The sequence below is a fragment of the Giraffa tippelskirchi genome, chromosome 1, assembly GCF_054371585.1.
Source record: "Giraffa tippelskirchi isolate mGirTip1 chromosome 1, T2T-mGirTip1v1.2.pri, whole genome shotgun sequence".
Lineage (NCBI taxonomy): Eukaryota > Metazoa > Chordata > Mammalia > Artiodactyla > Giraffidae > Giraffa > Giraffa tippelskirchi.
This window is the reverse complement of record NC_137275.1, coordinates 122,495,007-122,518,936: the sequence shown is the minus strand read 5'-3', so window position 1 is coordinate 122,518,936 and position 23,930 is coordinate 122,495,007. Positions and strand designations below refer to the sequence as shown.

The window sequence follows — 23,930 nt, the reverse complement described above, 5'->3', positions numbered from 1 at the left end:
TGCGTGGGCTCTAGAGTGCAGGCTCAGTGGTTGTGGCACACAGGTTTAATTGCTCCCGAGACCTGTGGAATCTTCCTGGATCAGAAACTGAACCCATGTCTCCTGCATTGGCAGGTGGATTCGTATCCACTGTGCCAGCAGGGAAGTCCCACAAGAGGGTTTTTCCCAACAGTCTGTGATGTGAGAGCAGGAACGAATGGCACGCATGTAACCTGTATTGCTCCAGCCCTTTCTCCCACCTTAGAGTCACCTATTACCAGGAGTAATTCTTGGTGAGAATCAGAAGAGTACACTTTGGCAGAACCTGGGATGGTCAGGACAGTACTGAGCAGGCCTGTGGAGAGTCTCATAGGCGATCCCTTTGCTCAGCGAGGATTCCTGAGCCCCTGCCCTTGTCTCACATTGTCCTGGCCCTGGAGTGCATCAGGGAACTAACAAGACACATGCTTGTGGGGGTTCGCTTTCTAGGGGGCTGATCTGATCACCACCTAACTGAGTGCAGTTTTATGTGGTTTTTTTGATGGGCCATTTTGGTAGAATTCTTTCATTTTAATACCTTGAAGCAAAGTTCACAGACTCCACAGCAGGCAGTTGTGTATTGAGTCTCACAGACACACACACAGACTTGTAAGGGCTTCATGGGAAGTCTACGAGTGTGTCAGAGGAATAACTTGCAAAAGCAAATGAGGATGCATCAGAGAAGGAAAATTGAGAGAGTGATATGAATTTAAAAGGAAGAAAGAGGGCAAGATGAGAGCTAGAAAATCTGCACTGTGTTTGTCAGAGGGGGCCTTGTGACCTTGGTGAAAGCAGTGTCGCTAGAGGTCAGGGGGCAGAAGTAGAATCTGGGGATTAAGGAGCGAGTAAAAGGTGAGGAAGGAGCCTCTTTTTTTTGGAAGCTGAGCTATGAGGGCAAGAGAGAGGGATGCCGTGCCCCCTGGTGGAACCTTATGGAAAAGAGCCTGAGAATCAAAGTACAGCCTGGCATGCTTCTTAGTAGCTGATTGACCTTGGTTGCAGGGAGCATGAAAATCCAGTGTCCCTTCCCATGCCTGAGCCAGACTCCCTTGGTTTTCACGCCACTTGCTTTGTCCTGTCAGCCTCCTCACCGCTCACTTCGTGTCACTGGAGTCTAGTTACTGTATTTCACAGCCCTCCTCCCCTCTCTTCTTCCCAAGTCTTCTGCATGGTGGCCTCCTTGTTTCTTTCCTTACCCTGTTGTTCAGCCTCCCCCCTTTCTGAATTCCTCCGTGTAGCAGAGCTCTTCACAGTATTGTCTGTGTGCAACCCCGGTCCCCACCTTCCATCCCTCACCCCCTTCACCCGACTTCCCAACCCCTCAGCCTCATTCAGATTGCTTTCTCACCTTTATCAGATACCGTGTAGCTGTAAGTTATGGGTCTGTTCAGTGTTCTTTGCTCTTTTTAACCATCCTTTTAAAAATTGTTTCTTACTGGTAATCATTTTGCCTAAACAAAATCGAATATTGTCTGATAAATTGCAGGTATTTACTTTCCTGGACGGGTACACAAAAATATGTATCATGTATTTGGTCACCATTGAAAGTTTATATGACTTACATACCCCATAATATTTGAGAGTATATCCTATTTATTACTGCTGGGTACCTATATGCTTCATGTATTAGTTATTACAAAATGTTTTGAAGACTCAAACTTCAGTAGGTGATTTTCTCTGCTTTGCTTTGCAAAGTTTTATTCAAAAGGTTAACCCCAAATATTATTGTCAAATAGGAAGTGTCAGTTGCTTACTTAGGATAAATAAGATAAAACAAGTTTTCTTTTTTTTTTTTTTTAAACTAAGAGTTTATTTTGCTCCCCCCTCACCCACCCTCCCCTGCCCAAAGGATCCTGTTCAGTGAATTAGAATTTGCCTCTGGGAGTCTTACAAGCAATACAGTTGCTTCTTGGTCTTTTCTTCCTGTTCATCTGGTGGTGGTGATGTTTTTCCCTTCATTTTACAGTCAAGTTTTCATATTTTTTTTCCTCTTAAAAATAAGTTACATTGCCTTTTATTTATTTGGCTCTCAGTTGAGTTCTGTTTTCAGAGGTCTTATTTAAAAAAATGGCTCTTATGAGAAAAATAAACCCTTCCCTCTTAATCTTCCCCCTTGTTTTCCCCTCTTCTATTTATTCCTGAAACCTGCCAAGGGCACCTGTGGGGATATCCGTGGCACCTATGAGGCTAAAGAGATTGCTGGCCTCTGGTTACCGAGGGTTTGAAGAGAACAGGTTGCAAGCAGAGAACATTTCTCCTGGGTCACCCTGGAGCCTGTGTTCATGATATTTTCTCCATTGACTGACCATGAGGAGAAGTAGGCAGCCCCAGGAACTCTGTGCCCAAATCTAAGATGGGTGGAGGATGGCTTTTCTCTTCCAGCAGCCCTACAGGGTGTGTTATTAACACCTTTCCAGATACGAAGTGGGAGAAACTGATTCCTTATGTCATGAAGCAGCTTCCCTTGGGGTGGAGGAGACCAACTAGTAGTCAAAGTGGTAAAAAGACACAGTTTGATGCCACATGTGCACATGTATCATTCCGCACAACATCTACACAGAAGCATTCACTCATAATTCGGTACACCTTGTTTCACCATCCGTACCAGAATCAGCAGCTTTCATCTCTTGCTAATACTAAATCTAATCCTGGCTGCCAACTCAGTTGGTTAGAGTGTGCTGCTATTTCATAAACCTCATCATTTACATATATTATAATATAAATAATGAGTAATTCTTGTAAAATTCATTCATTTAACAAAGATTTTTTTTTTAGTGAGTGTTTACTGTGTATCAGGTGCCATCAAGATAAGCAAACAGTTATTACTCCAGAAATTTAGGGGTAGAAAGGTGTTTGTTTGTTTTTTTTTAAATAAATTTAATTATTTTAGTTGGGGGCTAATTACTTTACAATATTGTAGTAGTTTTTGCTATACATTGACATGAATCAGCCATGGGTTTACATGTATTCCCCTTCCTGGACCCCCCTCCCACCTCCCTCCCCATCCCATGCCTCTGGGTCATCCCATTGCCCCAGCCCTGAGCATTTGTCTCATGCATCGAACATGAAATAGTGTTCTGTTTCACATATGATAATATACATGGTTCAATGCTATTCTCCCAGAACGTCCCACCCTCACCTTCTCCCTCAGAGTCCATAAGACTATTCTATGCATCTGTGTCTCTTATTCTGTCTCGCATATAGGGCTATCATTACCATCTTTCAAATTCCATATATATGCATTAGTATACTGTATTGGAAAACAAGTTTTCTTAGAGTACTTTTCTCTACTTTTAATCGATATGCACATTTGTCTTAGAATTTTTTTTCTATTCTCTGCAATTTATACAAACAAAATATTAACTTATATTTTATCTATTTTTGTACTATGCCAAATTATTCTTAGTTAAAAAACTTTTTTCTCAAGTAAAAATGTTATAGAAACATAACTTGCATTTTTTTCCATTTTTATATTTCCTAAAACTAGAATCTACCTTTAATGCAGTGTTATTAGATTCTATCACTGAAATTTTTGTATCTTTTTCTTTTAGAACATACAATGGGAGAGGTTATTAAATTAGATCCTATTGGATCTCCAAGAAAAGTCTGGGGGAAAAGTCCTACAGATTCTGTTCTGAGGATACTTGGAGAAGCTGAACTACAGCTTCAGACAGAACTATTGGAAAACACAACTATTAGAAGTGGTGAGCAGAGAAGCTATTGTTTTTATATTAGAAGTAATGTTAAAAACATACTTAGTTAAAATTTTGTGTATGTGATGCCTGAACACTTAAGATTTATTCTCTTAGCAGCTGTACATTTATTGGTAACTGTAATTAACCATGCTGTGTATTAGAGCTCTAGAAACTTATGCATAAACATTAACTTAAACAGCTGAAGGCTTGTACCCGTTAGAGACATCTCCCTGTTTTTCCCACCTCTGAGGCCCTGGCAACCACTGTTCCAGTTTCTGTGAATTCAGCTTTTTTAGATTCCATTTATATATGACATCATACAGTGTTTTTGTGTCTGACTTATGTATAACATTTAGAATAATATCTTCCATGAATTTCCTTCATTCTTAAGGGTGAATACTCTTCTATTGTGTGTGTGTGTATATGTATATACACACATACCCCATTTTCTTTATCCATTCATTCGTGTACACTCAGTTTCTTTCCATGTCTTGGCTACACACACACAGTGTACATACACAGTGTACATTCATATCCCATGAATGTAGGGGTGCAGATATCCCTTCAAGATTCTGATTAAATTTTCTTTCAAGAAATACTCGGAAATGGAATTGCTGTATAGTTCTATTTTTCATGTTTTGAAGAACCTCAGTACTGTTCTCCATAGAGACTACACCAGTTCACATTCCCACTAACAGTGCACAAGTGTTCCCATTTCTTCACATCCCCACCAGTATTTGTCGTCTCTCCTTTTTTCTTTTTTTTTCATAATAGCTATGGTAACAAGAATGAAATGATCTCTCATTGTGATTTTGATTTGCATTTCCCTGGTTGTTAGTGATATTGAGCTCCTTTTCATATATCTGTTGGCCATTTGTGTGTCTTTGGAGAAATGACTATTCAGTTCCTTTACTTTTAAAACGAATTTAATTTTTATTGAAGTATAGTAGATTTATGGTGTTGCAGAAGTTTCAGGTGTACAGCAAAGTGCTTCAGTTATATATATACAGAAAACCACTCTTTTCTAGATTCCTTTCCCATATAGCTCTTTACAGAATATTGATAGAGCTCCCTGTGCTATACAGTAGGTCCTTATTAGTTATTCTTTGCCCACTTAAAAATTGCTATCATTAATTAATAATGGCAAAAAAATTTCATATGCCAGTTTTTTTTTGCTGTTGAGTTTATGAGTATGTTAAACTCTTATCACATATATAATATACAAATATTTTTTATTATTCTGTAGAACCCCTTTTTGTTTTGTTGGTTTTTCCTTTGCTGTGCAGAAGCTTTTTATTCTGAGTAGTCTCGTGTTTTGTTTTTCTTTTTTTCTTCTGTTGCTTGTGCTTTGGTGTCCTATCCAAAAATTTCTCAGTAAGATGTATACAATCTTTTTTTGAAGTGCCTAGTCAAGTGTGTTGCCTATTTTTCCATTACATTGGTTTTCCTTTGGTTGGTTACATGTGTAGATTATATTGTCAATAGTTAGAAATAGTTTTTTTATCCAGTATTTATTTGATCCTTTCTCTTTCTTCTCACTTCATTTGAGATCCTCTAGACCAGTCTTCAGTCCTCATAATGCTTGTTCCTGGTTCTAATAGATATTTTTTTATAGCAGAAGAGTCAGAGTGAAAAGATCACAGGTGTGACCTCTGCCACTGTCAGACTGTTGATGAGGCTTGGTGAAGGGAAAATATTCCAAAGCATGAGCAGCACTGTAGTTTTGTTCTTGTTGACTAGGAAGAAGTAAGGTAAAACAGCTCAGAGATACCTGTTCACAACTTTGTTCCCTAAGGGGGTTAACTGAACCAGGCAGTTCCTGCTCGCCCAGTGTTACAGATGGACTGTGAACAGCAAAGAGGGCCCACTTGACTTTAGTGATGATGAATTTAAGCTGAGACAGTGAGCAGGACTCTGCTTTTAAACCACCTATTTCAGTCATGTGTGTTCAGACATGGCAGACAGAAGATGGAATTGTTTGCTGGAAATACAGTGGGTTGAGGACCTTTGGAGGAGAATGTTTTTAATGATGGACTCTTAGATGAATTTTAATGGGGAAGGTGGGGAAAGAATCCGTGATAGGATCAGTGGGTTGTAGGTACTGGTCAGGTTTGGATGAGGTAGCAGAGGGTGATGAGTGGGAACACAGGATGTTAGGGGCTAGAAGGTGAGACAGTTAACATTGAACATTCTGAGTAGCTGTGTTTATTGACAGGATCTCTAAGATGTGAGCATGGAGTGACTGAGGGTGGGGAAGAAAGCATCATGGGGATGAACTGACCAGCCCAGATCCAGGAGGTTTCTTCATAAATCTAGCAGATTAGCTGAGACAGAACTCTGGTGGGGGCTTCCGGCAGTGAACTGGAGAGCAGCATCTCCAAGGAGTGGATTTGGCTGACTTGGGTGTCTTCCAGTCATTTGTAGTGAGCTGTTCTGGGCAAATCCATGTTCTCCAGACATCAGTTAAAAGGATGGAAAGTTTCTGAGCACTTGCCACAAAAACACACAAAAACATGAGTTCATAATTTTAAAGATACCATCCTGATATATATAAATACATATATATGTATGTATGTAATTCTGACATTTCTGTATATATGTAAAAGTTTCACCTAAAGGAAGAGGCAAATAAACCATATGTTAACCACCTTAGAAATTTATTTTTATTTTTAAAGTTTTTCACCACTTGGTATTTGTAGCTTTATTATCAAGTAACTATATTATTTTGTAACTATTATCAAGCTTCAGTATGTTTCAAATAACTAAATACTGCAACTGAGACATTAAAAATGCAAACTTAACTTACCAAAATAATTGTATTCTGAATATTATATATAAGATTATACATTTTATATTACATAAAGGGTTTTTATATAAAAAGTTAAGATTTGTTTATGATCATTGAAAATCTGAATTACATTTGAACAAAGCATTCCTATGCATACATATGTAATCACTCAACAAAACCACATATGAGTATGGTTTTAAAAAATAAAATTACATTCATACAACAAAGGTGAAATATGTTTTTATTAATTTGACAGTATTATTACAAAACTACACACATATGAATGATACAACTTCATTGTGTATATTTACGAATCTTTTATTTTAAGAAATTTGTATAGTTCATAATCATTAAAGTGTCTATCCACAGGCGTAATGTAGACCCAGTCCCAGTGAATAGATATGACTGATGGTCAGTCATATGATCTGTGTATACACCATAGTTTTAGAAAAATATCCTATTCAGTTGTACAGTTTGATACATCTTCATAGCTCTGCTTGTCATCAGTAATTACAGATGAGGCACAGAGCTTAGAGGAGAATGTACAGAGAACTAAGTACTCAAGAAAGAGAATCACTGGTTTCTTAAGTAGAGAGCACCATAAACACCCAAACACAGTAAATTAGTTATTAAACTAAGTGTCAGTCCTTCAAAAAGGTTCGTACACTGATGTGTCATACATAGCTTTGATGCTAAAATGTCTTAAGTTCAAAATACTTTGAATGAGAGCTGTGATTGTTAAGTAAAGTCAAACATTTTTCTAACTGATCTGAAAAGCTTGAAAAGCAGTATCTTTATAACAAAAATGCCTTCGAATTTAAATTTAATTTGACTATCATGTGCCTTAATCATTTATTAATTTCTAGTACATAACAGAACTTAACTAGTAATTACCTTCTGTGAGAACAAACTTTGTTCTAAATGCTATTGCAGATAAAAATCAAGTCAGTGTGAGAACATAGCATGACTTTTCATTTTTGTTGTTTCAGAGATTTCTCCTGAAAGGGAGAATTGCAAATCCTTAATTATTGAAGAAGAAAAAGTAAAATGTATTTCACTTGAAATGAACCCATCAGCTACTTTTGATTCTTCTGTTGAAACAAACAGTCCAAACATTAGTGAAGCATCTCTACAGACAGCATTGAAACCAGAAGGAGATTTGGAGGGTATGTTTTCATGGGGCAAAAGGAGATTTATTTGGTTTAATAATACTTTATTGTCTTCTTTATAAATAAACCTTCAAAATATTTGTTTATGTTTGGGTGATTCATCTCAAACTAGGTTCACTATTTTTCTAGTACTGGGGTTTTTTTTATAAACACATTGCAAATCACCCCAAAACTTAGTGTTAGAACAACATACATTTTACTCTGTCTTCCAATTTTAGAACAGCCAATTTTACTCTGTCTCCTCATTTTGTGTGTTGGGAATTGAGTCAAGCCCTGGCTCACCCCCGCGCTTTTCTAATGCATGTGCTGTCATCTCTGTGATGACCTGGTCTCATGGTTCCAAGAGGGCTTAACTGGTGTCCTGACTGGTACAGCTGAAAGATGGTGAGGCTGGTGGCCCCTTCCTCTTCATGCAGCCTCCAGGCCTTTCTCTGTACTCTGTCCAGCAGGATGGTCTGACGTCTTCCATGGCTCACAGGTACACAGGCAGAAGCGACTTAGACTCGTAGAAGCTAGTCTCCGAACTGGCACAGGGTTGCTTCTGCTGTACTTCATTGGTCAAAGTAGTTGCAAACAAGCCTGGATTCAGAGGGAGGGGAAACAGACACCTCTCAAGGGTGAAAGGGTTAAATATTTTGTAATTGTTGTTGTTCAGTCATTTAGTCATATCCAGCTCTTTGCGACTCCATGGACTGTAGCTCGCCAGGCTTCACTGTTCTTCACCATCTCTCAGAGTTTGCTCAAACTTCTGTCAGTTCAGTCAATGATACTATCTCATCTTCTGTTGTCCCCTTCTCCTCCTGCCTTCAGTCTTTCCCAGCGTCACGGTCTTTTCCAATGAGTCGGCTCTTCATACTAGCTGCCCAAAGTATTGAAGCTTCACCATCAGTTCTTCCAATGAATATTCAGGGTTGATTTCCTTTAGGATTGACTGGTTTGATCTCCTTTCAGTCCAAGGGACTGTCAAGAGTCTTTGTATTTGTAGCCATCTTTAATGTCAAAGTCTGCCCTTTTACCAAACTTATTTATATCCCCTCACATGCAGAATACACTGACTCTTCATAGCCACATCTAACTATGACATTGGCTCAGATGTTGTCATCAAGGTCAGGCCTGTGTTTAAATGAGGTTCTCTGGGTGCAGTTCTTTGAATACATTTACTTTCAATCTGAAGACCTAGAGAGTTCTTTTCACTTGCTTTTTCACTCATAAATATAACACAGTGATGAAGAGGACGTGAGACTCCTTGTCAAAAACAGGGAATGTACAAGATTGTGGGTACATAGAAATGAGATCCCACCAGGAGTAGCTTGGCCAGCTTGCTTCCTTCCCACAAAACATTGGTGCCCTCAAGGCTCTTCTGTGGGCTGTATCTTCCCTTTCAATCATGCTGGGGAGTGTTTCTGCAAGTATTAATGATTTTGTGAATTTTTTATGAATGTTACTGACATTTAGTGAAAAATCACTGAGGTTTTTGGTTTGGGTTTGTTTTTTGAGACCATGCCGTCTCTGCCTGCAGTTGCTGTGAGGAAGGCAATTGAGATGCTCAGCAATCCTCTTGTCCAACAGCAAGAGTCAGAAAGACAGACCTTTAAATCCTTCTGTGCCCAGCAGAAGGTCTTACTGCCTGAAGTTAGTGTCTATCTGGAGGCATCTTTTCCCTTGAGATAGTTCCTCTTCTGAGTTCTCCTCATGAGCTAAACTGATCTTTCTTCAACTCACCTTTTTCTCCTTGTGGTTTGTAAGTGGCTGTCTTAGGAATCTCACTGGCACTGTAAATGGTCTACTCAGATAGCTCCTTAGCTCAGTCACTGAATCTTTGTAAGGTGCATTTTCTCTCATCCTTTTTCATGTCACAGGGCCACACTTTCTGCCACCATGTCACAAGAATGCCCTTTCCTCCAGCCTCCAGTAACCACTCTTCATGGGCCAGGCTCTCACCACAGCCTCCTTGAAACCTTTCAGTGTCAGATGCTGGCCTGTCCCCAAACCAGTGCACATATCTAACCTTTGTCGTGTCAGCACCCTATCTTCAGACAGGAAATTCTGTTTCAGTTATCTCTCGCTGCAAAGCAGTTTGCGTCCCAGACTTAGTGATTTAAAAGAACTGTCCTGATTTATCTCAAACTCTGTGGATTAGGAACTGGGACATTCCTTCTCCTCCTCCTGGCATCAGCTGGCATTGCTCAGTGGTGTTAACCCATCAGCTGGACTTACTTGGGTGGGAGATGCTGTCACTCCACACCTGGCATCGTGGCTCAGCTGTGCCTGTGCTGCTGGGTCCCACTCCTGTGCTTTAAGTCTCAGGGCCTTGCCATGTTGTCTCTTCAGGGTCCTTAAACTGCTTTCTTGTGGTTTAAACTTCCAGGTTCCAAAGTGGAAACTGCTGGTTCTCTTAAAAGGCTAGATGTGGGCCAGGCCTGCAGGACTCCAGCTGTACTCCACAGGTCTAGGCAATCACACTACTGATCCAGACTCAGGGACTTGGGACAACAGAGCCCACTCTGGATGAGAGGAAGGCTGGACAGCTGCCACATGTGTGACCTTGTAGTCTTGTAAAATAGTCTTGTTCACTAGAATCTTAGTTCAGTTCAGTCGCTCAGTCATGTCCGACTCTTTGCGACCCCATGAATCGCAGCACACCAGGCCTCCCGGTCCAATGGGTATCTTATGTCTTTTCTTAAAAAAAAAAAAAAAAGAACCTGTTAGGTGTATATTTAATAATAGTGACTGTATAGCCTATTAGAGCTGGGACAAGAGCTGGGACAAGTTTCTGCAAAAGCCATGTAGTAAATATTGTTGCCTCTGTGGGCAGTACAGTCACAAATCTAGTTTGTGCAATGAGTCACATTGATGTGGCTTAAGGTGCCAGAGAACAGTTACTCGTTTAAAAAATTTTGTGCAGGATACCCCTCCTCCAAGTGCTTATTTGTCAGGGTGATCAAAGAATGATTTGAATAAAAGATAAAAATTTTAAGGATTGGTACATACCAATCATCTGTCTAAACAGGACAACTAATTAGAAACTTTTAAAATAGAGAAGGAAAAAAAGTGGCCATGGTGGCTGAAACAAGAAAGTATCAATAATTTGAATTGGACAGGAAAGAGAGAAATTAACAAACGAAGAGAGAAACTCTCTTCTCATTGCTGTTGACTTTCAGGAAATATCACCCAGGTGAAACACAAGCCACTGCCAGAGAACAGAGATAGTTCCCTGGTTATTAATTCTTTGACAGTTTAGGAAAAGAGGTTTAGCACTCTAGTTACATTCTCCTTTTCACTGTGAAAGTCCAGGTAAGAGGGGGTGTTTTTTTTTTTGATGATTGAACTTTCCCATCAGTTACTAATCAATGGTATTATATTCTATTCTCCGTCCATATTTCTGGCCACAGATTGTGTAATTTTTTTAAGTTTTTATATCTTCTAGAAAGCAATTTATATATTACTGAAATGTTAATGAAGTAAAACTTTTTTATAATAATGAAAAATACAGAGTACACTATATTTCTTCCCAGGTATTTTTATTGCAGTGGAAATGCAAAAGGAGCAGTCTGTTATTTCAGAAACAACTACAATGTAAAGACAGTAAGATTAAGGATCTATAGATAAACTACTGATTTTTTGTTACAGTTACTACATTAGCCTGAAACGAGGTATGATCATCTATAAGAGATTTATTCTGTTTTCTCTAAGTGGATTTTGCTTTGAGACCTGTTTCTTGTCCTGTTTTTACCTTGCAGAGCCTGATGACTTGGAGGCAGAAGTGCTGCAGGAGCCAAGTAGAGCAGACAGAGATGGTGGTTTGCCCCACCCCGTTCTCGACATGTGGGTCAGTGAGAGAGAAGGAGCAGAGGAGGTTGAGTACGTCACCTCTTCCCTCACATTTCACACCTGCTCCCTTCATGTCATGCCTTTCACGGAAATACTGGAGTAGCCCAATATTACATTAAATCAATTACGAAAATAGTTAATTTGGGAATAGGTATCACATTTGTGAGGTTCAGAAATCAGCAAATGTATAAAAATACACAGTAAAAGGTCTGTTTCCCACTTTTGTCCCCACCCAGCAAATTCCCACTCTGTCCTCTTTCCAAACTTGGTTAATATGAAGCAAAAGCAAAGATATAGTCTCCCTCACTTTTAAATGGACTTCCCTTGTGGCTCAGATGGTAAAGATCCGCCTGCAATGCGAGAGACCTGGATTCAATCCCTTAGGTTGAAAAGATCCCCTGGAGAAGGGAAAGGCTACCCACTCCAGTATTCTTGCCTGAGAATTCCACGGATAAAGGAGCCTGGAGGGTTACAGTCAATAGGGTCACAAAGAGTCAGGCGCAACTGAGTGCCTTTCACCTTCACTTTTAAATATAGTTGTTATTATAAGGCACAGAGTTTTTTCCACCATTTTATGTCAGTAGTTGGGGAATTTTTTCATATTAATACACAGAGGGCTTCCTCTTTTTTGCTACTTTAAAGCTACATAGTGTTCCAATATAGGGATATACCATAGCTCTAATTAGTCTCCTATAATAGTTGCTATTACAGATGATGCTACAGTGGATAACCTTTAGTAAGGTTAATTTGCATGTATATGAATATAGTCGCCTCCCCTTCCCGCCCAATTTGAGCTTTCATCTAAGCTCTGCACTATTATTGGTAAGCTTATTCCTAGATATATCATCTTGTGATTATTTTATAAATGATAACTATTCCTCTGTGAGATCGTGGAACTAAAAGGTGGTATATATGAAAGCTTACACCTTCTTTATGTTGGTTTTGTTACTGCTCTCTTATTGGTATCCTACTATTATTCATGTAGACTTTCAGTTGAATCTTTCGTATTTTTCATATGTACAATCATACGAAAATAATGATGGCTGTCTTTCCAGTTTTTTTCACACTCATTTCTTTCTCTCCAGTTGCATCACTTAGTACATTTTATACAGTTATATTGGAAATAGGGTTCTCTCTCTTGTTCGTAACTTCAGTGAAATGTTTCTAATGTTAACCATCATTAGGCATGACTATAATTTCTAGCTCAAGCAGTGTCTACTCATTTTACTGGCTAAAAAGTCTGGAATGTATTGTATCAAATGACTTTGGCATCAGTGGATCCATTCATTTAATTGTTTCCCCTTATCTATCAGCATAATAAATTATACTAATAGGTTACCTAATATTGAACTATCCTGCATACCTTAGTAAACTCTTCTTGGTCTTCTGTTTGCTAATTTTAATGTACTTCTGTTTGCTAATACTTCATTTTGTGATTTTTTTTGCCATTAATTTTTTAAATTAATTTTTATTGGAGTATAGTTGATTTACAATGTTGTGTTAGTTTCAGCTGTACAGCAGAGTGAATCAAATATACATATATCCACTCTTTTTTAGATTCTGTGACCATATAGGCCATTACAGAGTATTAAGTAGAGTTCCCTGTGCTATCCAACAAGTTCTTATTTATCTATTTTGTATATAGTAGTGTGTATATGTCAATCCCAGTCTTCTAATTTATCCCCCTCCCTTACCCCCTGGTAACCATAAGTTTGTTTTCTACAATTATGTCTTTATTTCTGTTTTATAAATAAGTTCATTTGTACCTTTTTTTTTTTTGAATTCCGCATAGAAGCAGTATCATATATTTATCTTTCTCAGCCTGACTTACTTCACTCAGTATGACAATTTCAGGATTTTTGTATTAGTACTCGGGAGAGTCCTCTTATAGTTCCCTTTTGTCCGGGGAAATCACTGTCATATTTTGGTGTTCTTGTTACCTTCCTTCTTAAAATAATAATTGGAAGTTCATTCCTTCGCTCTGCTCATAACAAGGGTTGTCATATGTTTTCTGTAAAGGGCCATATAGTGAACTTTTTTGGCCCTGTCGACCGTATGCTCTGTGATCTGGCTATTCGGTGCTGCCTTTGATCTGTAAAAGCAACCATAGGTAACACATAAACAGGTGAGTGTGGCTGTTCCAGTGCAACTTTATCTGTGAAAACAGGAGGTGGGCTGGACTTGGACATGGATGCAGAGAAGCATGTGCAAGAATGTTTATTTTGGGAGAGTCACAGGAAATTATTTGAAGTAATCTGATCAGTAATAAGGAAGTGGCTAAAAACACTGTTTTAAGTATTCTGCTGAGCTATTTCAGGTCCTAAAAGATGATGCTGCTAAAGTGCTTCACTCAGTATGCCAGCAAATTTGGAAAACTCAGCAGTGGCCGCAAGACTGGAAAAGGTCAGTTTTCATTCCAGTCTCAAAGAAAGGAAATGCTGAAGAATGTTCAAACTACCGTACAATTACACTCATTTCACAAGCTAGCATGGTAATGCTCAAAATCCTTCAAGCTAAGCTTCAACCGTACACGAACCAAGAACTTCCAGATGTACAAATTGGATTTAGAAAAGGCAGAGGGATCAGAGATCAAATTGCTAACATCTGTTGGATCATAGAAAAAGCAAGGAAATTAAAAAAAAAAAATCTGCTTCTTGACAATGCTAAAGCCTTTGACAGTTTATCACAGCAAACGGTGGAAAGTTCTTAAAGAGATGGGAATACCAAATCACCTTACCTGTCTCTTGAGGAAACTATATGCAGAACAAGAAGAAACAGTTAGAACCAGACATGGAACAATGGACTGGTTCAAAATTGGAAGGAGTACATCAAGGCTGTATATTGTCACCCTGCTAATTTAACTTACATGCAGAGTAAAGTAAAGTCAAATGGCTCAGTCGTGTCTGACTCTTTGCAACCCCATGGACTGTAGCCTACCAGGCTCCTCTGTCCATGGGATTTTCCAGGCAAGAATACTGGAGTGGATTGCCATTTCCTTCTCCAGGGGTGCATCATGCCAAATGCCAGGTTGGATGAATCACAAGCTGGAATCAAGATTGCTGGGAGAAACAGCAAACTCAGATACGCATGTGATGTCACTCTAATGGCAGAAAGTGAAGAGGAACTGAAGAGCCTCTTGATGAAAGTGAAAGAGGAGAGTGAAATAGCTGGCTTAAAACTCAGCATTCAAAAAGCTAAGATCATGGCATCCATCATGGCAAAGATGGAAAAAAAATGGAAACAGTGACAGATTTTATTTTCTTGGGCTTCAGAATCACTGTAGATGGTGACTGCAGCCATGAAATTAAAAGACACTTGCGCCATGGAAGAAAAGCTATGACAAACCTAGACAGCATATTAAAAAGCAGAGACATCACTTTGCTGACAAAGGTCCATCTAGACAAAGCTGTGGTTTTTCCAGTAGTCATGTGCAGATGTGAGAGTTGGACCATAAAGAAGGATGATTGCTGAAGAATTGATGCTTTTGAACTGTGGTGCTGGAGAAAACTCTTGAGAGTCCCTTGGACTGCAAGGAGATCAAATCAGTCAATCCTAAAGGAAATCAACCCTGAATATTCATTGGAAGGACTGATGCTGAAACTCCAATACTTTGGCCACCTGATGCGAAGAGTCAACTCATTGGAAAAGACCCTGATGCTGAGAAAGATTGAGGGCAGGAGGAGAAGGAGGCGACAGAGGATGAGATGTTTGGATGGCATCACCAACTCAATGGACATGAGTTTGAACAGACTCTGAGAGATGCTGAAGGACAAGCAAGCCTGGTGTGCTGCAGTCCATGGGGTCACAAAGAGTTGAACACAACTTAGCAAAGTCACAGCAACAAAGGATACTGTGTAATGGCTAGCATGCAGCACTGAAATTAAATGGAACTCCTTGTATAAATATGGAAATATGTCCAGAGTATTTGATGATTTGATGATATTGAATAAAAAACATTTCCATATATTAGAACAATGCTGTGATAATCCTATAAAATGTTCTTAAGTGCATATATAGATGTATATAAATTTAGGGGAAAAGTATAGTAAGATATATATATATAAAACTGATAATAGTAAAAGCAACTGGGATTTTGATTGTTTAGGGAAATCCTAAAAGGGAAAAGATTTTTCACTGAGATAAATATATATATTTATTTATATAAATTTTATCATTTTAATAATTTTGAAGTGTACAGTTTTATACTCTATGGTTCTAGTACATTACCCTCGACCCCAGTGGAACCCTTGTACCTATAAGCACCCACTCTTCATGTTCACCTCCCCAGCTCCTGCCAACACTGATCTCATGGATTTGCCTATTCTGGAAATTTCCTATAGAATCACAGTATGTGGCTTTTTGTATCTGCCTTCTTTCACTTAGCATACTGCTTTCAGGGCTTGTCTGTGTTGTAGGATGTATCAGTTCTTCATTCCTTTTCATGAATAGTATTCCTTATATGACTATACCCTATATTTTTATACATTGTGTGGTTGATAGCATTCAGCAGATGATGGTAGTCATTTCCAGGGTAGTTTCTGCCTTTTGCCTGTTTTGAATAGTGCTTCTGTAAACATTGTGTACAAGTCTTCGCACATCTGTATTCAGTTCTTTTGAGTATATATCCAGAGTGGAATTGCTGTAGCAAATGGTATTTTATGTTTCCCTTTTTGAGGATTCAAGGAACATTACATTTTGAATGAAAAAATATATTACTTGTGTGATTAAAAATAAATAACTTTTTAAAATAAAATAAGAGTTACTCAAAATTTAAAACTGAAAAGTAAAAAATTATTTAAATTTGAAATGAACTAAATGAGTTCACATTTATGGGACTTCCCAGGTGGTGCTAGTAGTAAAGAACCCACTGCCAATGCAGGAGACATAAAAGACGTGGGTTTGATCCCTGGATCAGGAAGATCTCCTGGAGGAGGGAATAGCAACCCCTTTCAGTATTCTTGCCTGGAGAATCCCGTGAATAGAGGAGTCTTGCAGGCTACAGTCCATGGGGTTCCAAAGAGTTGGACACAACTGAAGTGACTCAGCAGCAGAAAAAGTACTAGCAAAATTAAAATTGCCTTATAATCAAAAAAAGAAAAGACATCCCCAAGAAAAAGAAATGCAAAAGGCAAAATGGTTGTCTGAGGAGGCCTTACAAATAACTGAGAAAAGAAGAGAAGCAAAAGGAAAAGGAGAAAAGGACAGATATGCCCATCTAAATGCAGAGTTCCAAAGAAAAGCAAGGAGAGAGAAGAAAGCCTTTCTAAGTGATCAATGCAAAAAAAATAGAGGAAAACAATAGAAAAGCTAGAGATCTCTTAAAGAAATTTAGAGATACCAACGGAACATTTCATGCAAAGAAGGACACGGTAAAGGACAGAAGTGGTATGGACCTAACAGAAGCACAAGATATTAAGAAGAGGTGGCAGGAATACACAGAAGAACTATACAAAAAACATATTCATGACCCAGATAACTACATGGTGTTATCGCTCACCTAGAGCCAGACATCCTGGAATGCGAAGTAAAGTGGGCCTTAGGAAACATTACTACGAACAAAACTAGTGGAGGTGACGGAATTCCAGCTGAGCTATTTCAAATCCTAAAAGATGGTGCTGTGAAAGTGCTGCACTCAATATGCCAGCACATCTGGAAAGCTCAGCAGTGGCCAGAGGACTGGAGAAGATCAGTTTTCATTCCAATCCAAAGAAAGACAATGCCAAAGAATGGTTAAACTACCACAGAATTGCACTCATTTTACATGCTAGCAAAGTAATGCTGAAAACTTTCCAAGCAAGGCTTCAACAGTACATGTACCGAGAACTTCAACTGGATTTAGAAAAGGCAGAGGAACCAGAGATCAAATTGTCAACATCTGTTGGATCATAGAGCAAGAGAATTCCAGAAAAAGCATCTACTTCTGCTGTACTGACTATGCCAAAGCCTTTGACTCTGTGGATCACAACAAACTATGGAAAATTCTTAAAGAGATGGGAATACCAGACCACCTGACCTGCCTCCTAAGAAATCTATGTGCAGGTCAAGAAGCAACAGTTAGAACCAAACATGGAACAACGGACTGGTTCAAAATCGGGAAAGGAGTACATCAAGGCTGTATATTGTCACCCTGCCTATTTAACTTATATGTGGAGTACATCATGCAAAATGCCAGGCTGGATGAAGCACAAGCTGGAATCCAGTTTGCCAGGAGAAATATCAATAACCTCAGATATGCAGATGAAACCACCTTTATGGCAGAAAGTGAAAAGGAACTAAAGAGCCTCTTGATGAAAGTGAAAGAGGAGAGTGAAAAGGCTGGCTTAAACCTCAACATTCAGGAAACTAAGATCTTGGCATCTGGTCCCACCATTTCATGGCAAATAGATTGGGAAACAATGGAAACAGTGAGGGACTTGGCTCCAAAATCACTGCAGATAGTGACTGCAGCCGTGAAATTAAAAGACACTTGCTCCTTGAAAGAAAAGCTATGACCAGCCTAGACAGCATATTAAAAAGCAGAGACATTGCTTTACCAACAAAGTTCTGCTTAGTCAAAGCTATGGTTTTTCCAGTAGTCATGTATGGATGTGAGAGTTGGACCATAAAGAAAACTGAGTGCTGAAGAATTGATGCTTTTGAACTGTGTGTTGGAGAAGACTCTTGAGAGTTCCTTGGATTGCAAAGAGATCAAACCAGTCAATCCTAAAAGAAATCAGTCCTGAATATTCATTGGAAGGACTGATGTTGAAGCTGAAACTCCAATACTTTGGCCACCTGATGCGAAGAACTAACTCAATGGAAAAGACCCTGATGGTGGGAAAGTTTGAGGGCAGGAGTAGAAGGGAGCAGCAGAGGATGAGATGTTTGGATGGCATCACCAACTCAATGGACATGAGTGTGAGCAAACTCTGGGACATGGTAAAGGACAGGCAAGCCTAGTGTGCTGCAGTCCATGGGGTTACAAAGAGTCGAACACGACTTAGCAACTGAACTGAACTATAACCGAAAGCCCAGAAATAAATTACTGGTACCTTTTGGAATATACTCTTCTCGTCTTTATAATTTTGTTAACAAATAGTACATGAATTTAGTTCCCAGCATTTATTGAGAGAAAAATTGTGAGTTCTTTGCGTAAGAGTTAAAACATTTTTGAACAAACTATTCTTTTTATTTTACTGCGCTGAACAGCATTGTTTCAAATCTAACACCATTTAATATCATTTGATCTGAAAGTTACTTCACTTACTTAATAATATATCTTGACCCTTGATGCATATCTAGTTATACAGATCTGTACTTCGTTTTTTAAATAGTTGTAAAGTATTTCATAGTATTAATATGTTTTCTGCTATTACGAGGCATTTTGATTGGTTAAAGTGGTAGTTCTTAAACATTACAACATTTTGCTGTAATGGGATACATTTTGCTGTAAAGGGCTACAGCTTGCTAAGCCATATCCCTCAAAGTTCCTGACACACAGGGCTAGGGCAAGGCCTGAGAATTTGCATTTCAGACAGGTTCCCATGTGTTACTGGCATCTAGGGGCTTCACAGGGAAGGCAGTGGCACCCCACTCCAGTACTCTTGCCTAGAGAATCCCATGGATGGAGGAGCCTGGTAGGCTACAGTCCATGGGGTCGCACAGAGTCGGACACGACTGAAGCAACTTAGCAGCAGCAGCAGCAGCAGGGGCTTCACTCTGGGAACCGTTGTGATAAGAATGTTGAGGCTGGTGTCGTGAATGAGCCTGACTGGTGGAGGTTTGAACAACTGAAGGGTAGGCTGTGCTTGTGAGGGACACTGGAATTGAGAAGAATATTTGGAAGTGGGATCACAAGATGCTAGTGACCTGTGCTCTACTCGTCTGTGTTTGAGAGTACCTTTATTTCAGGTAAATTTTGCTTTTGTAACTGGTGTATCTATTTATGGCAGGTTGGAAGATAGGATCACCATTCAGCAAAATGAACTTTCTAAAGATAAAGCCCTGAGCAGTGTGGATCACCTTAGTGAAGTTCATGTAGGTGAGCATCACAGCATTGGCCTGATTACTTTCTCAAAGGTTGTTAGCACTAACCTGTTCCATTCATTCTGTATGTTAATAGAGAGCATTGCTTACCATTCACCTTAATCACTTAAAAAATGTTGTAGGCGTAGTGCACTGGACTCTGCATTTATTTTTTATTATATTTTTGGAGTATAGTTGATTTATAATATTGTATTGGCTTCAGGTGCCTAGCCTGGTGATTAATTTTTTTAATTTGCAGGTTAGATTCCATTATAGGTTATTACAAGATACTGGGAATTGTTCCTGTGCTAGACAGTAGGTCCTTGTTGGTTATTTATTTTGTGCAGAATACAAAATTAATAATAATAATTGTTAATGATTGATAAAATATATCACTATATTAATAACTATATAATTATTAAAATAGTTATATAATTATTATAATTAATAATAATTAATCCCATACTCCTAATTTGTCCCTCCCCATCCCTCTCCTTTTTGGTTTATACATGTTTGTTTTCCATGTCTATGAGTCTGTTTCTATTTTGTATATAGATTCATTGGTATTATTTTTTGGATTCCACATATAATGATATCATACCATATTAATCTTTCTCTATCTGATTTATTTCACTCAGCATTATATTCTCTGAATCCATCTATGTAGCTGCAAATGGCAGAATTTCATTCTTTTTTATGGTTGCTGTACTCTGCATTTGTAAGCCTGTATTGTTTGTCAATGTGGGCAATAAAATCTTTTTGATCAGTTATCTTACTGAATGTTCAAAACAAAAAGAATTGCTTGCCAAAGCTAAGCCATTATCTGAGGACATTAAATAATTGGTCTTCTTTCTAATAGTAATAATTAAAATATAAGAAGTACAGTTTTTTAATATCTTACCTATAGGAACAAAGTTAAACCGGAACTATTAAGTATAAGTATGAGTGTTTAAACAGTATTTTCTCACGTGTCCTTGGATTTGTGTCTGCATTTTCTAACTTCCAATATAATGGAAGTATTTAACAAATTAAATCTCCTTTCTGATAATAAAACATACCCTGGGGTTGAAGATTATTTGTAAGGTAGTGAAATCACATATATATTTTGATTTTGTTTTTCTGATAGACATGGAGTTCTTGCCTATAATTCATGTTAAATACTGAACTTTTTCATTATCACTTAGAAAGCTGAGTATTGTATAGACTGTTCATGTAATCTTTCCTTTATTCCACAGAACCTGGAGTAGATGAATCTCCACCCTCTAAGCGTGATATAGATAAATCTATGCAACCAGAACCATTTTTCCATAAAGTGGTTTATTCTGAGCATCTGAAAGCAGTCTCTCAGGTTCAGTCAGTTCTCTGTTCACCAGAAGAATCCTTTCCACTTCGATCTCATTCTGATTCACCACCAAGAAATAAAAAACAGAATTCCTTGCTGATTGGACTTTCAACTGGTCTATTTGATGCAAACAACCCAAAGGCAAGTATGCTCCTCAAATGGAAAACTATCCATTTGATAGCATTTCACATTTATTATTTTTCTTTGGTAAACTATAATATTGACGATATTTTTCTTATTATCTATTTAGTTTTTTTACTTTTTAACCATGCCATGTTGCATGTGGGATCTTAGTTCCCTGATCAGGGATAGAATCTGTGCCCCCCTTCAGTGGCATCAGGGAGCCTTAACCTCTGGACCAACAGGAAATTACCCAAAGTTCTTTTTTTTCAATGTTAAGTCATTCTGTGCTTGTGTCCTTTTTTCTATTAAAGGAAATCCTTCTTAATCTTTGGAACCTAACCTCCCTCAGCCTCTCAAGGAAGCTGCCTCTTCTTCCTTCTCTGGCCTGTGTTGTGAAGTTCTTTCTCTGAGATGGGCCATTCCATCCACACACACGCTCTGACGGTTCCCATCGTGGACGGTAGACGTCTGTGAGCTCACATCCCCTCAGCTCATATCCCACAGCTGTTTGTTGTGTCTTTGCTTCCCACCCCCACCCCCGCCCTGCCCTCATTTCCCAGTACATCATAGTGTGGCTGTCAGCCACTCCTCCATTGAAGCTGCTGCTGCCAAGGTCATCACTTACCAGCATATCTCCTGTGCCCTTATCTTTGAGCAGTTGAAATACACTCTTCTTTTATAATTATTTTATCTGTTGCCTTCTGGCATATCTCGTGTCACTCTCCAGTTTCCTTTGCTGCAGTGACTACTACTAACAGATCTCCTTAAGAGGGTGTATATTCTTCTGTCGTTGGATGAATTGTTCTGTCACTGTCAAGAGTTAAGTCCAGTGGTGGTGTTCATGCTTTTTTTGTCTTTACTGATTTTTTTATTTTTGTCTTTTAATACTTTCACATTAACTCTTAGTTGCTGAGAATAAAATATTGAAATTTTTAACTATATTTGTATAATTATGTGTTTCTTCTTTCAGTTCTATCAGCTTTTGCTCTATGTATTTTGAAGCTCTGTTATTGAGTGAGTAAGAATTTAGTTTTGTTTTCTGGATGAATTGATACATTTATTGTTAGGAAGTGTCTCTTTGGGATAGTGTGGTTCAAGTCTTCCATATCCTTTCTTTTCTTTCTGCTTGTTTATCAACTACTGGGAAAGCACTGTTGAAATTTCCAGTCAGTTGAATATAAATTAATAATATCTTTTAAATAAATTGACCCTTTTATCATTATGAAATGACTCACTCTATCCCTAGACCTACCCCTTTGTTCTGAAATCTACTTTGCCTCCTGGTTTTAATGTATAGTCATTCTAGCTTCCTTATGCTTAATGTTTACAAAGAATCGATTTTTACATCCTTTATTTTTTAATCTGTACTTTTGTATAAGGTTATTTATTTACTTATTGGGTGATCTGGGCTTTGTTGCTACACACAGGCTTTCTCTAGTTGCGGTGAGTGGGGACATTCTTCCTTGCAGTTCGTAGACTTCTCATTACAGTGGCCTCTCTGATTGTACAGCGTGGGCTCCTGGCAAGCAGGCTTCAGTAATTGTGGCACATAGGCTTAGTTGTTCTGCATCATGTGGAATCCACCCAGACCAGGAATCCAACCTGTGTTCCTTGATTGGCAGGTGAATTCCTAATCACCAAAGCACCGTGGAAGTCCCTACATCCTTTCCTTTTAATCAGACTTATTTCATATGGATTTCTTGTAGTTGTCATGTAGTTGAGTCTTGTTAATTAACCATTATGACAGTCATTTAATCAAAGTGGTTGGGTCGTTTATATTTAATGTAATTTTTGACATTGTCAATATGATTGAACTTAAACTTATTTTGCTATTTGTTTTCTATTTGTCTCATTTCTTTTTGGTTCCCTTTTTGCTTTTATTCTCCCTTTTTGATTGAGTTTTTTAGTGTTTTATCTCTACTATTTGCTTTTGGTAGACTTCTCAGTTTTCAATATACATCTTTAGATTATCACGGTCTCTATTCAAACAATACTATGGCACTTCATGTATAGCATCAGAACCTCACAACAGTACATTTCCATTTCCACTCTCTTGCCTGTCCTTTGTGGAATTGTCATGTATTTTATTTCTGCATGTATGATAAATTCCATAATACATTTCTATATTTTTGCTTTAAGCATTCAGTTATCTTTTAGAGAAAGTGAAAATTATGACAGGAAGTCTTTTATATTTACATATTAACCATTCTTCATCACCTACTATAGAATTTGAAGAGATGCGGATTCAATACCTGGGTCAGGAGGATCCCCTGGAGGAGGAAATGGCAACCCACTCCAGTATTCTTGCCTGGTAAATCCCATGAACAGAGGAGCCTGGCAGGCTACAGTCCAAGGGGTTTCAAAGAATCAGACACAACTGAGCGACTGAGCACATACACATTATTTTTCCATCACTTTAAAATGTTCTTTAACACCTCTTAGGTAGCCCTGTTGGTAATGAATTTTTTTCAACTTTTGTTTATTTAAAAACATTTTAATTTCACTTTTACTTTGAAGGAGCATTTCTGCTAGATCTAGACTTACATTGTCTCCTGGGCTGCATTGTTTCTGACAGGAAACATATAAAGTGGTGGCTTTCCTAAGACAATTATAACAGAGTATCAGCAGAATTGAAAGTGTAACACATAAATGATTATTGAAGGTAAATTTGTAATGGGTCAAGATAAAGTAGTTTAAAGATGAGATCTTCTCACAGTCTGAGGTACATAAGGATAGACACTAGGTTGCCCAATGGAAAACCTGCTTGTCCTTCCCACTAGACCTTCCTTATCTAATGGGATAGTGAATAAGGGGTTCAGAGAGACCAGATGTGTTCCACTGATACTTTCTTGAATGGGGAGTAGAGTGGAAGACTGATCTCTCTAAAAACTTGAGAATTTCTTGCCTTGGTACAGCAAATGCAGAGTCAGGGGAAGTATTAATGCACAGTTCACAAAGAG

The 23,930-nt window shown here is 38.4% G+C and overlaps 1 protein-coding gene across 39 annotated transcripts in view; it reads left to right on the top strand.

Annotated features, from left to right (window-relative positions):
* NEK1 (NIMA related kinase 1) overlaps positions 1-23,930 on the top strand; it is a 123,939-nt gene that overhangs the window by 86,951 nt on the left and 13,058 nt on the right. For 23 of the 39 annotated variants that reach the window (XR_014055133.1, XR_014055137.1, XR_014055118.1 and 20 more), the window contains 5 exons: positions 3,570-3,722; positions 7,491-7,667; positions 11,411-11,531; positions 19,433-19,521; positions 20,741-20,988. Coding sequence is in view for 22 of the 39 variants with exons in the window: in XM_081495136.1 (XP_081351262.1) it covers positions 3,570-3,722; positions 7,491-7,667; positions 11,411-11,531; positions 19,433-19,521; positions 20,741-20,988 (788 nt within the window). In the remaining 17 variants the exon portion in view is untranslated. The remainder of the gene's footprint in view (positions 1-3,569; positions 3,723-7,490; positions 7,668-11,410; positions 11,532-19,432; positions 19,522-20,740; positions 20,989-23,930) is intronic. The other 16 variants (XR_014055140.1, XR_014055147.1, XR_014055136.1 and 13 more) reach the window with 2 other exon arrangements.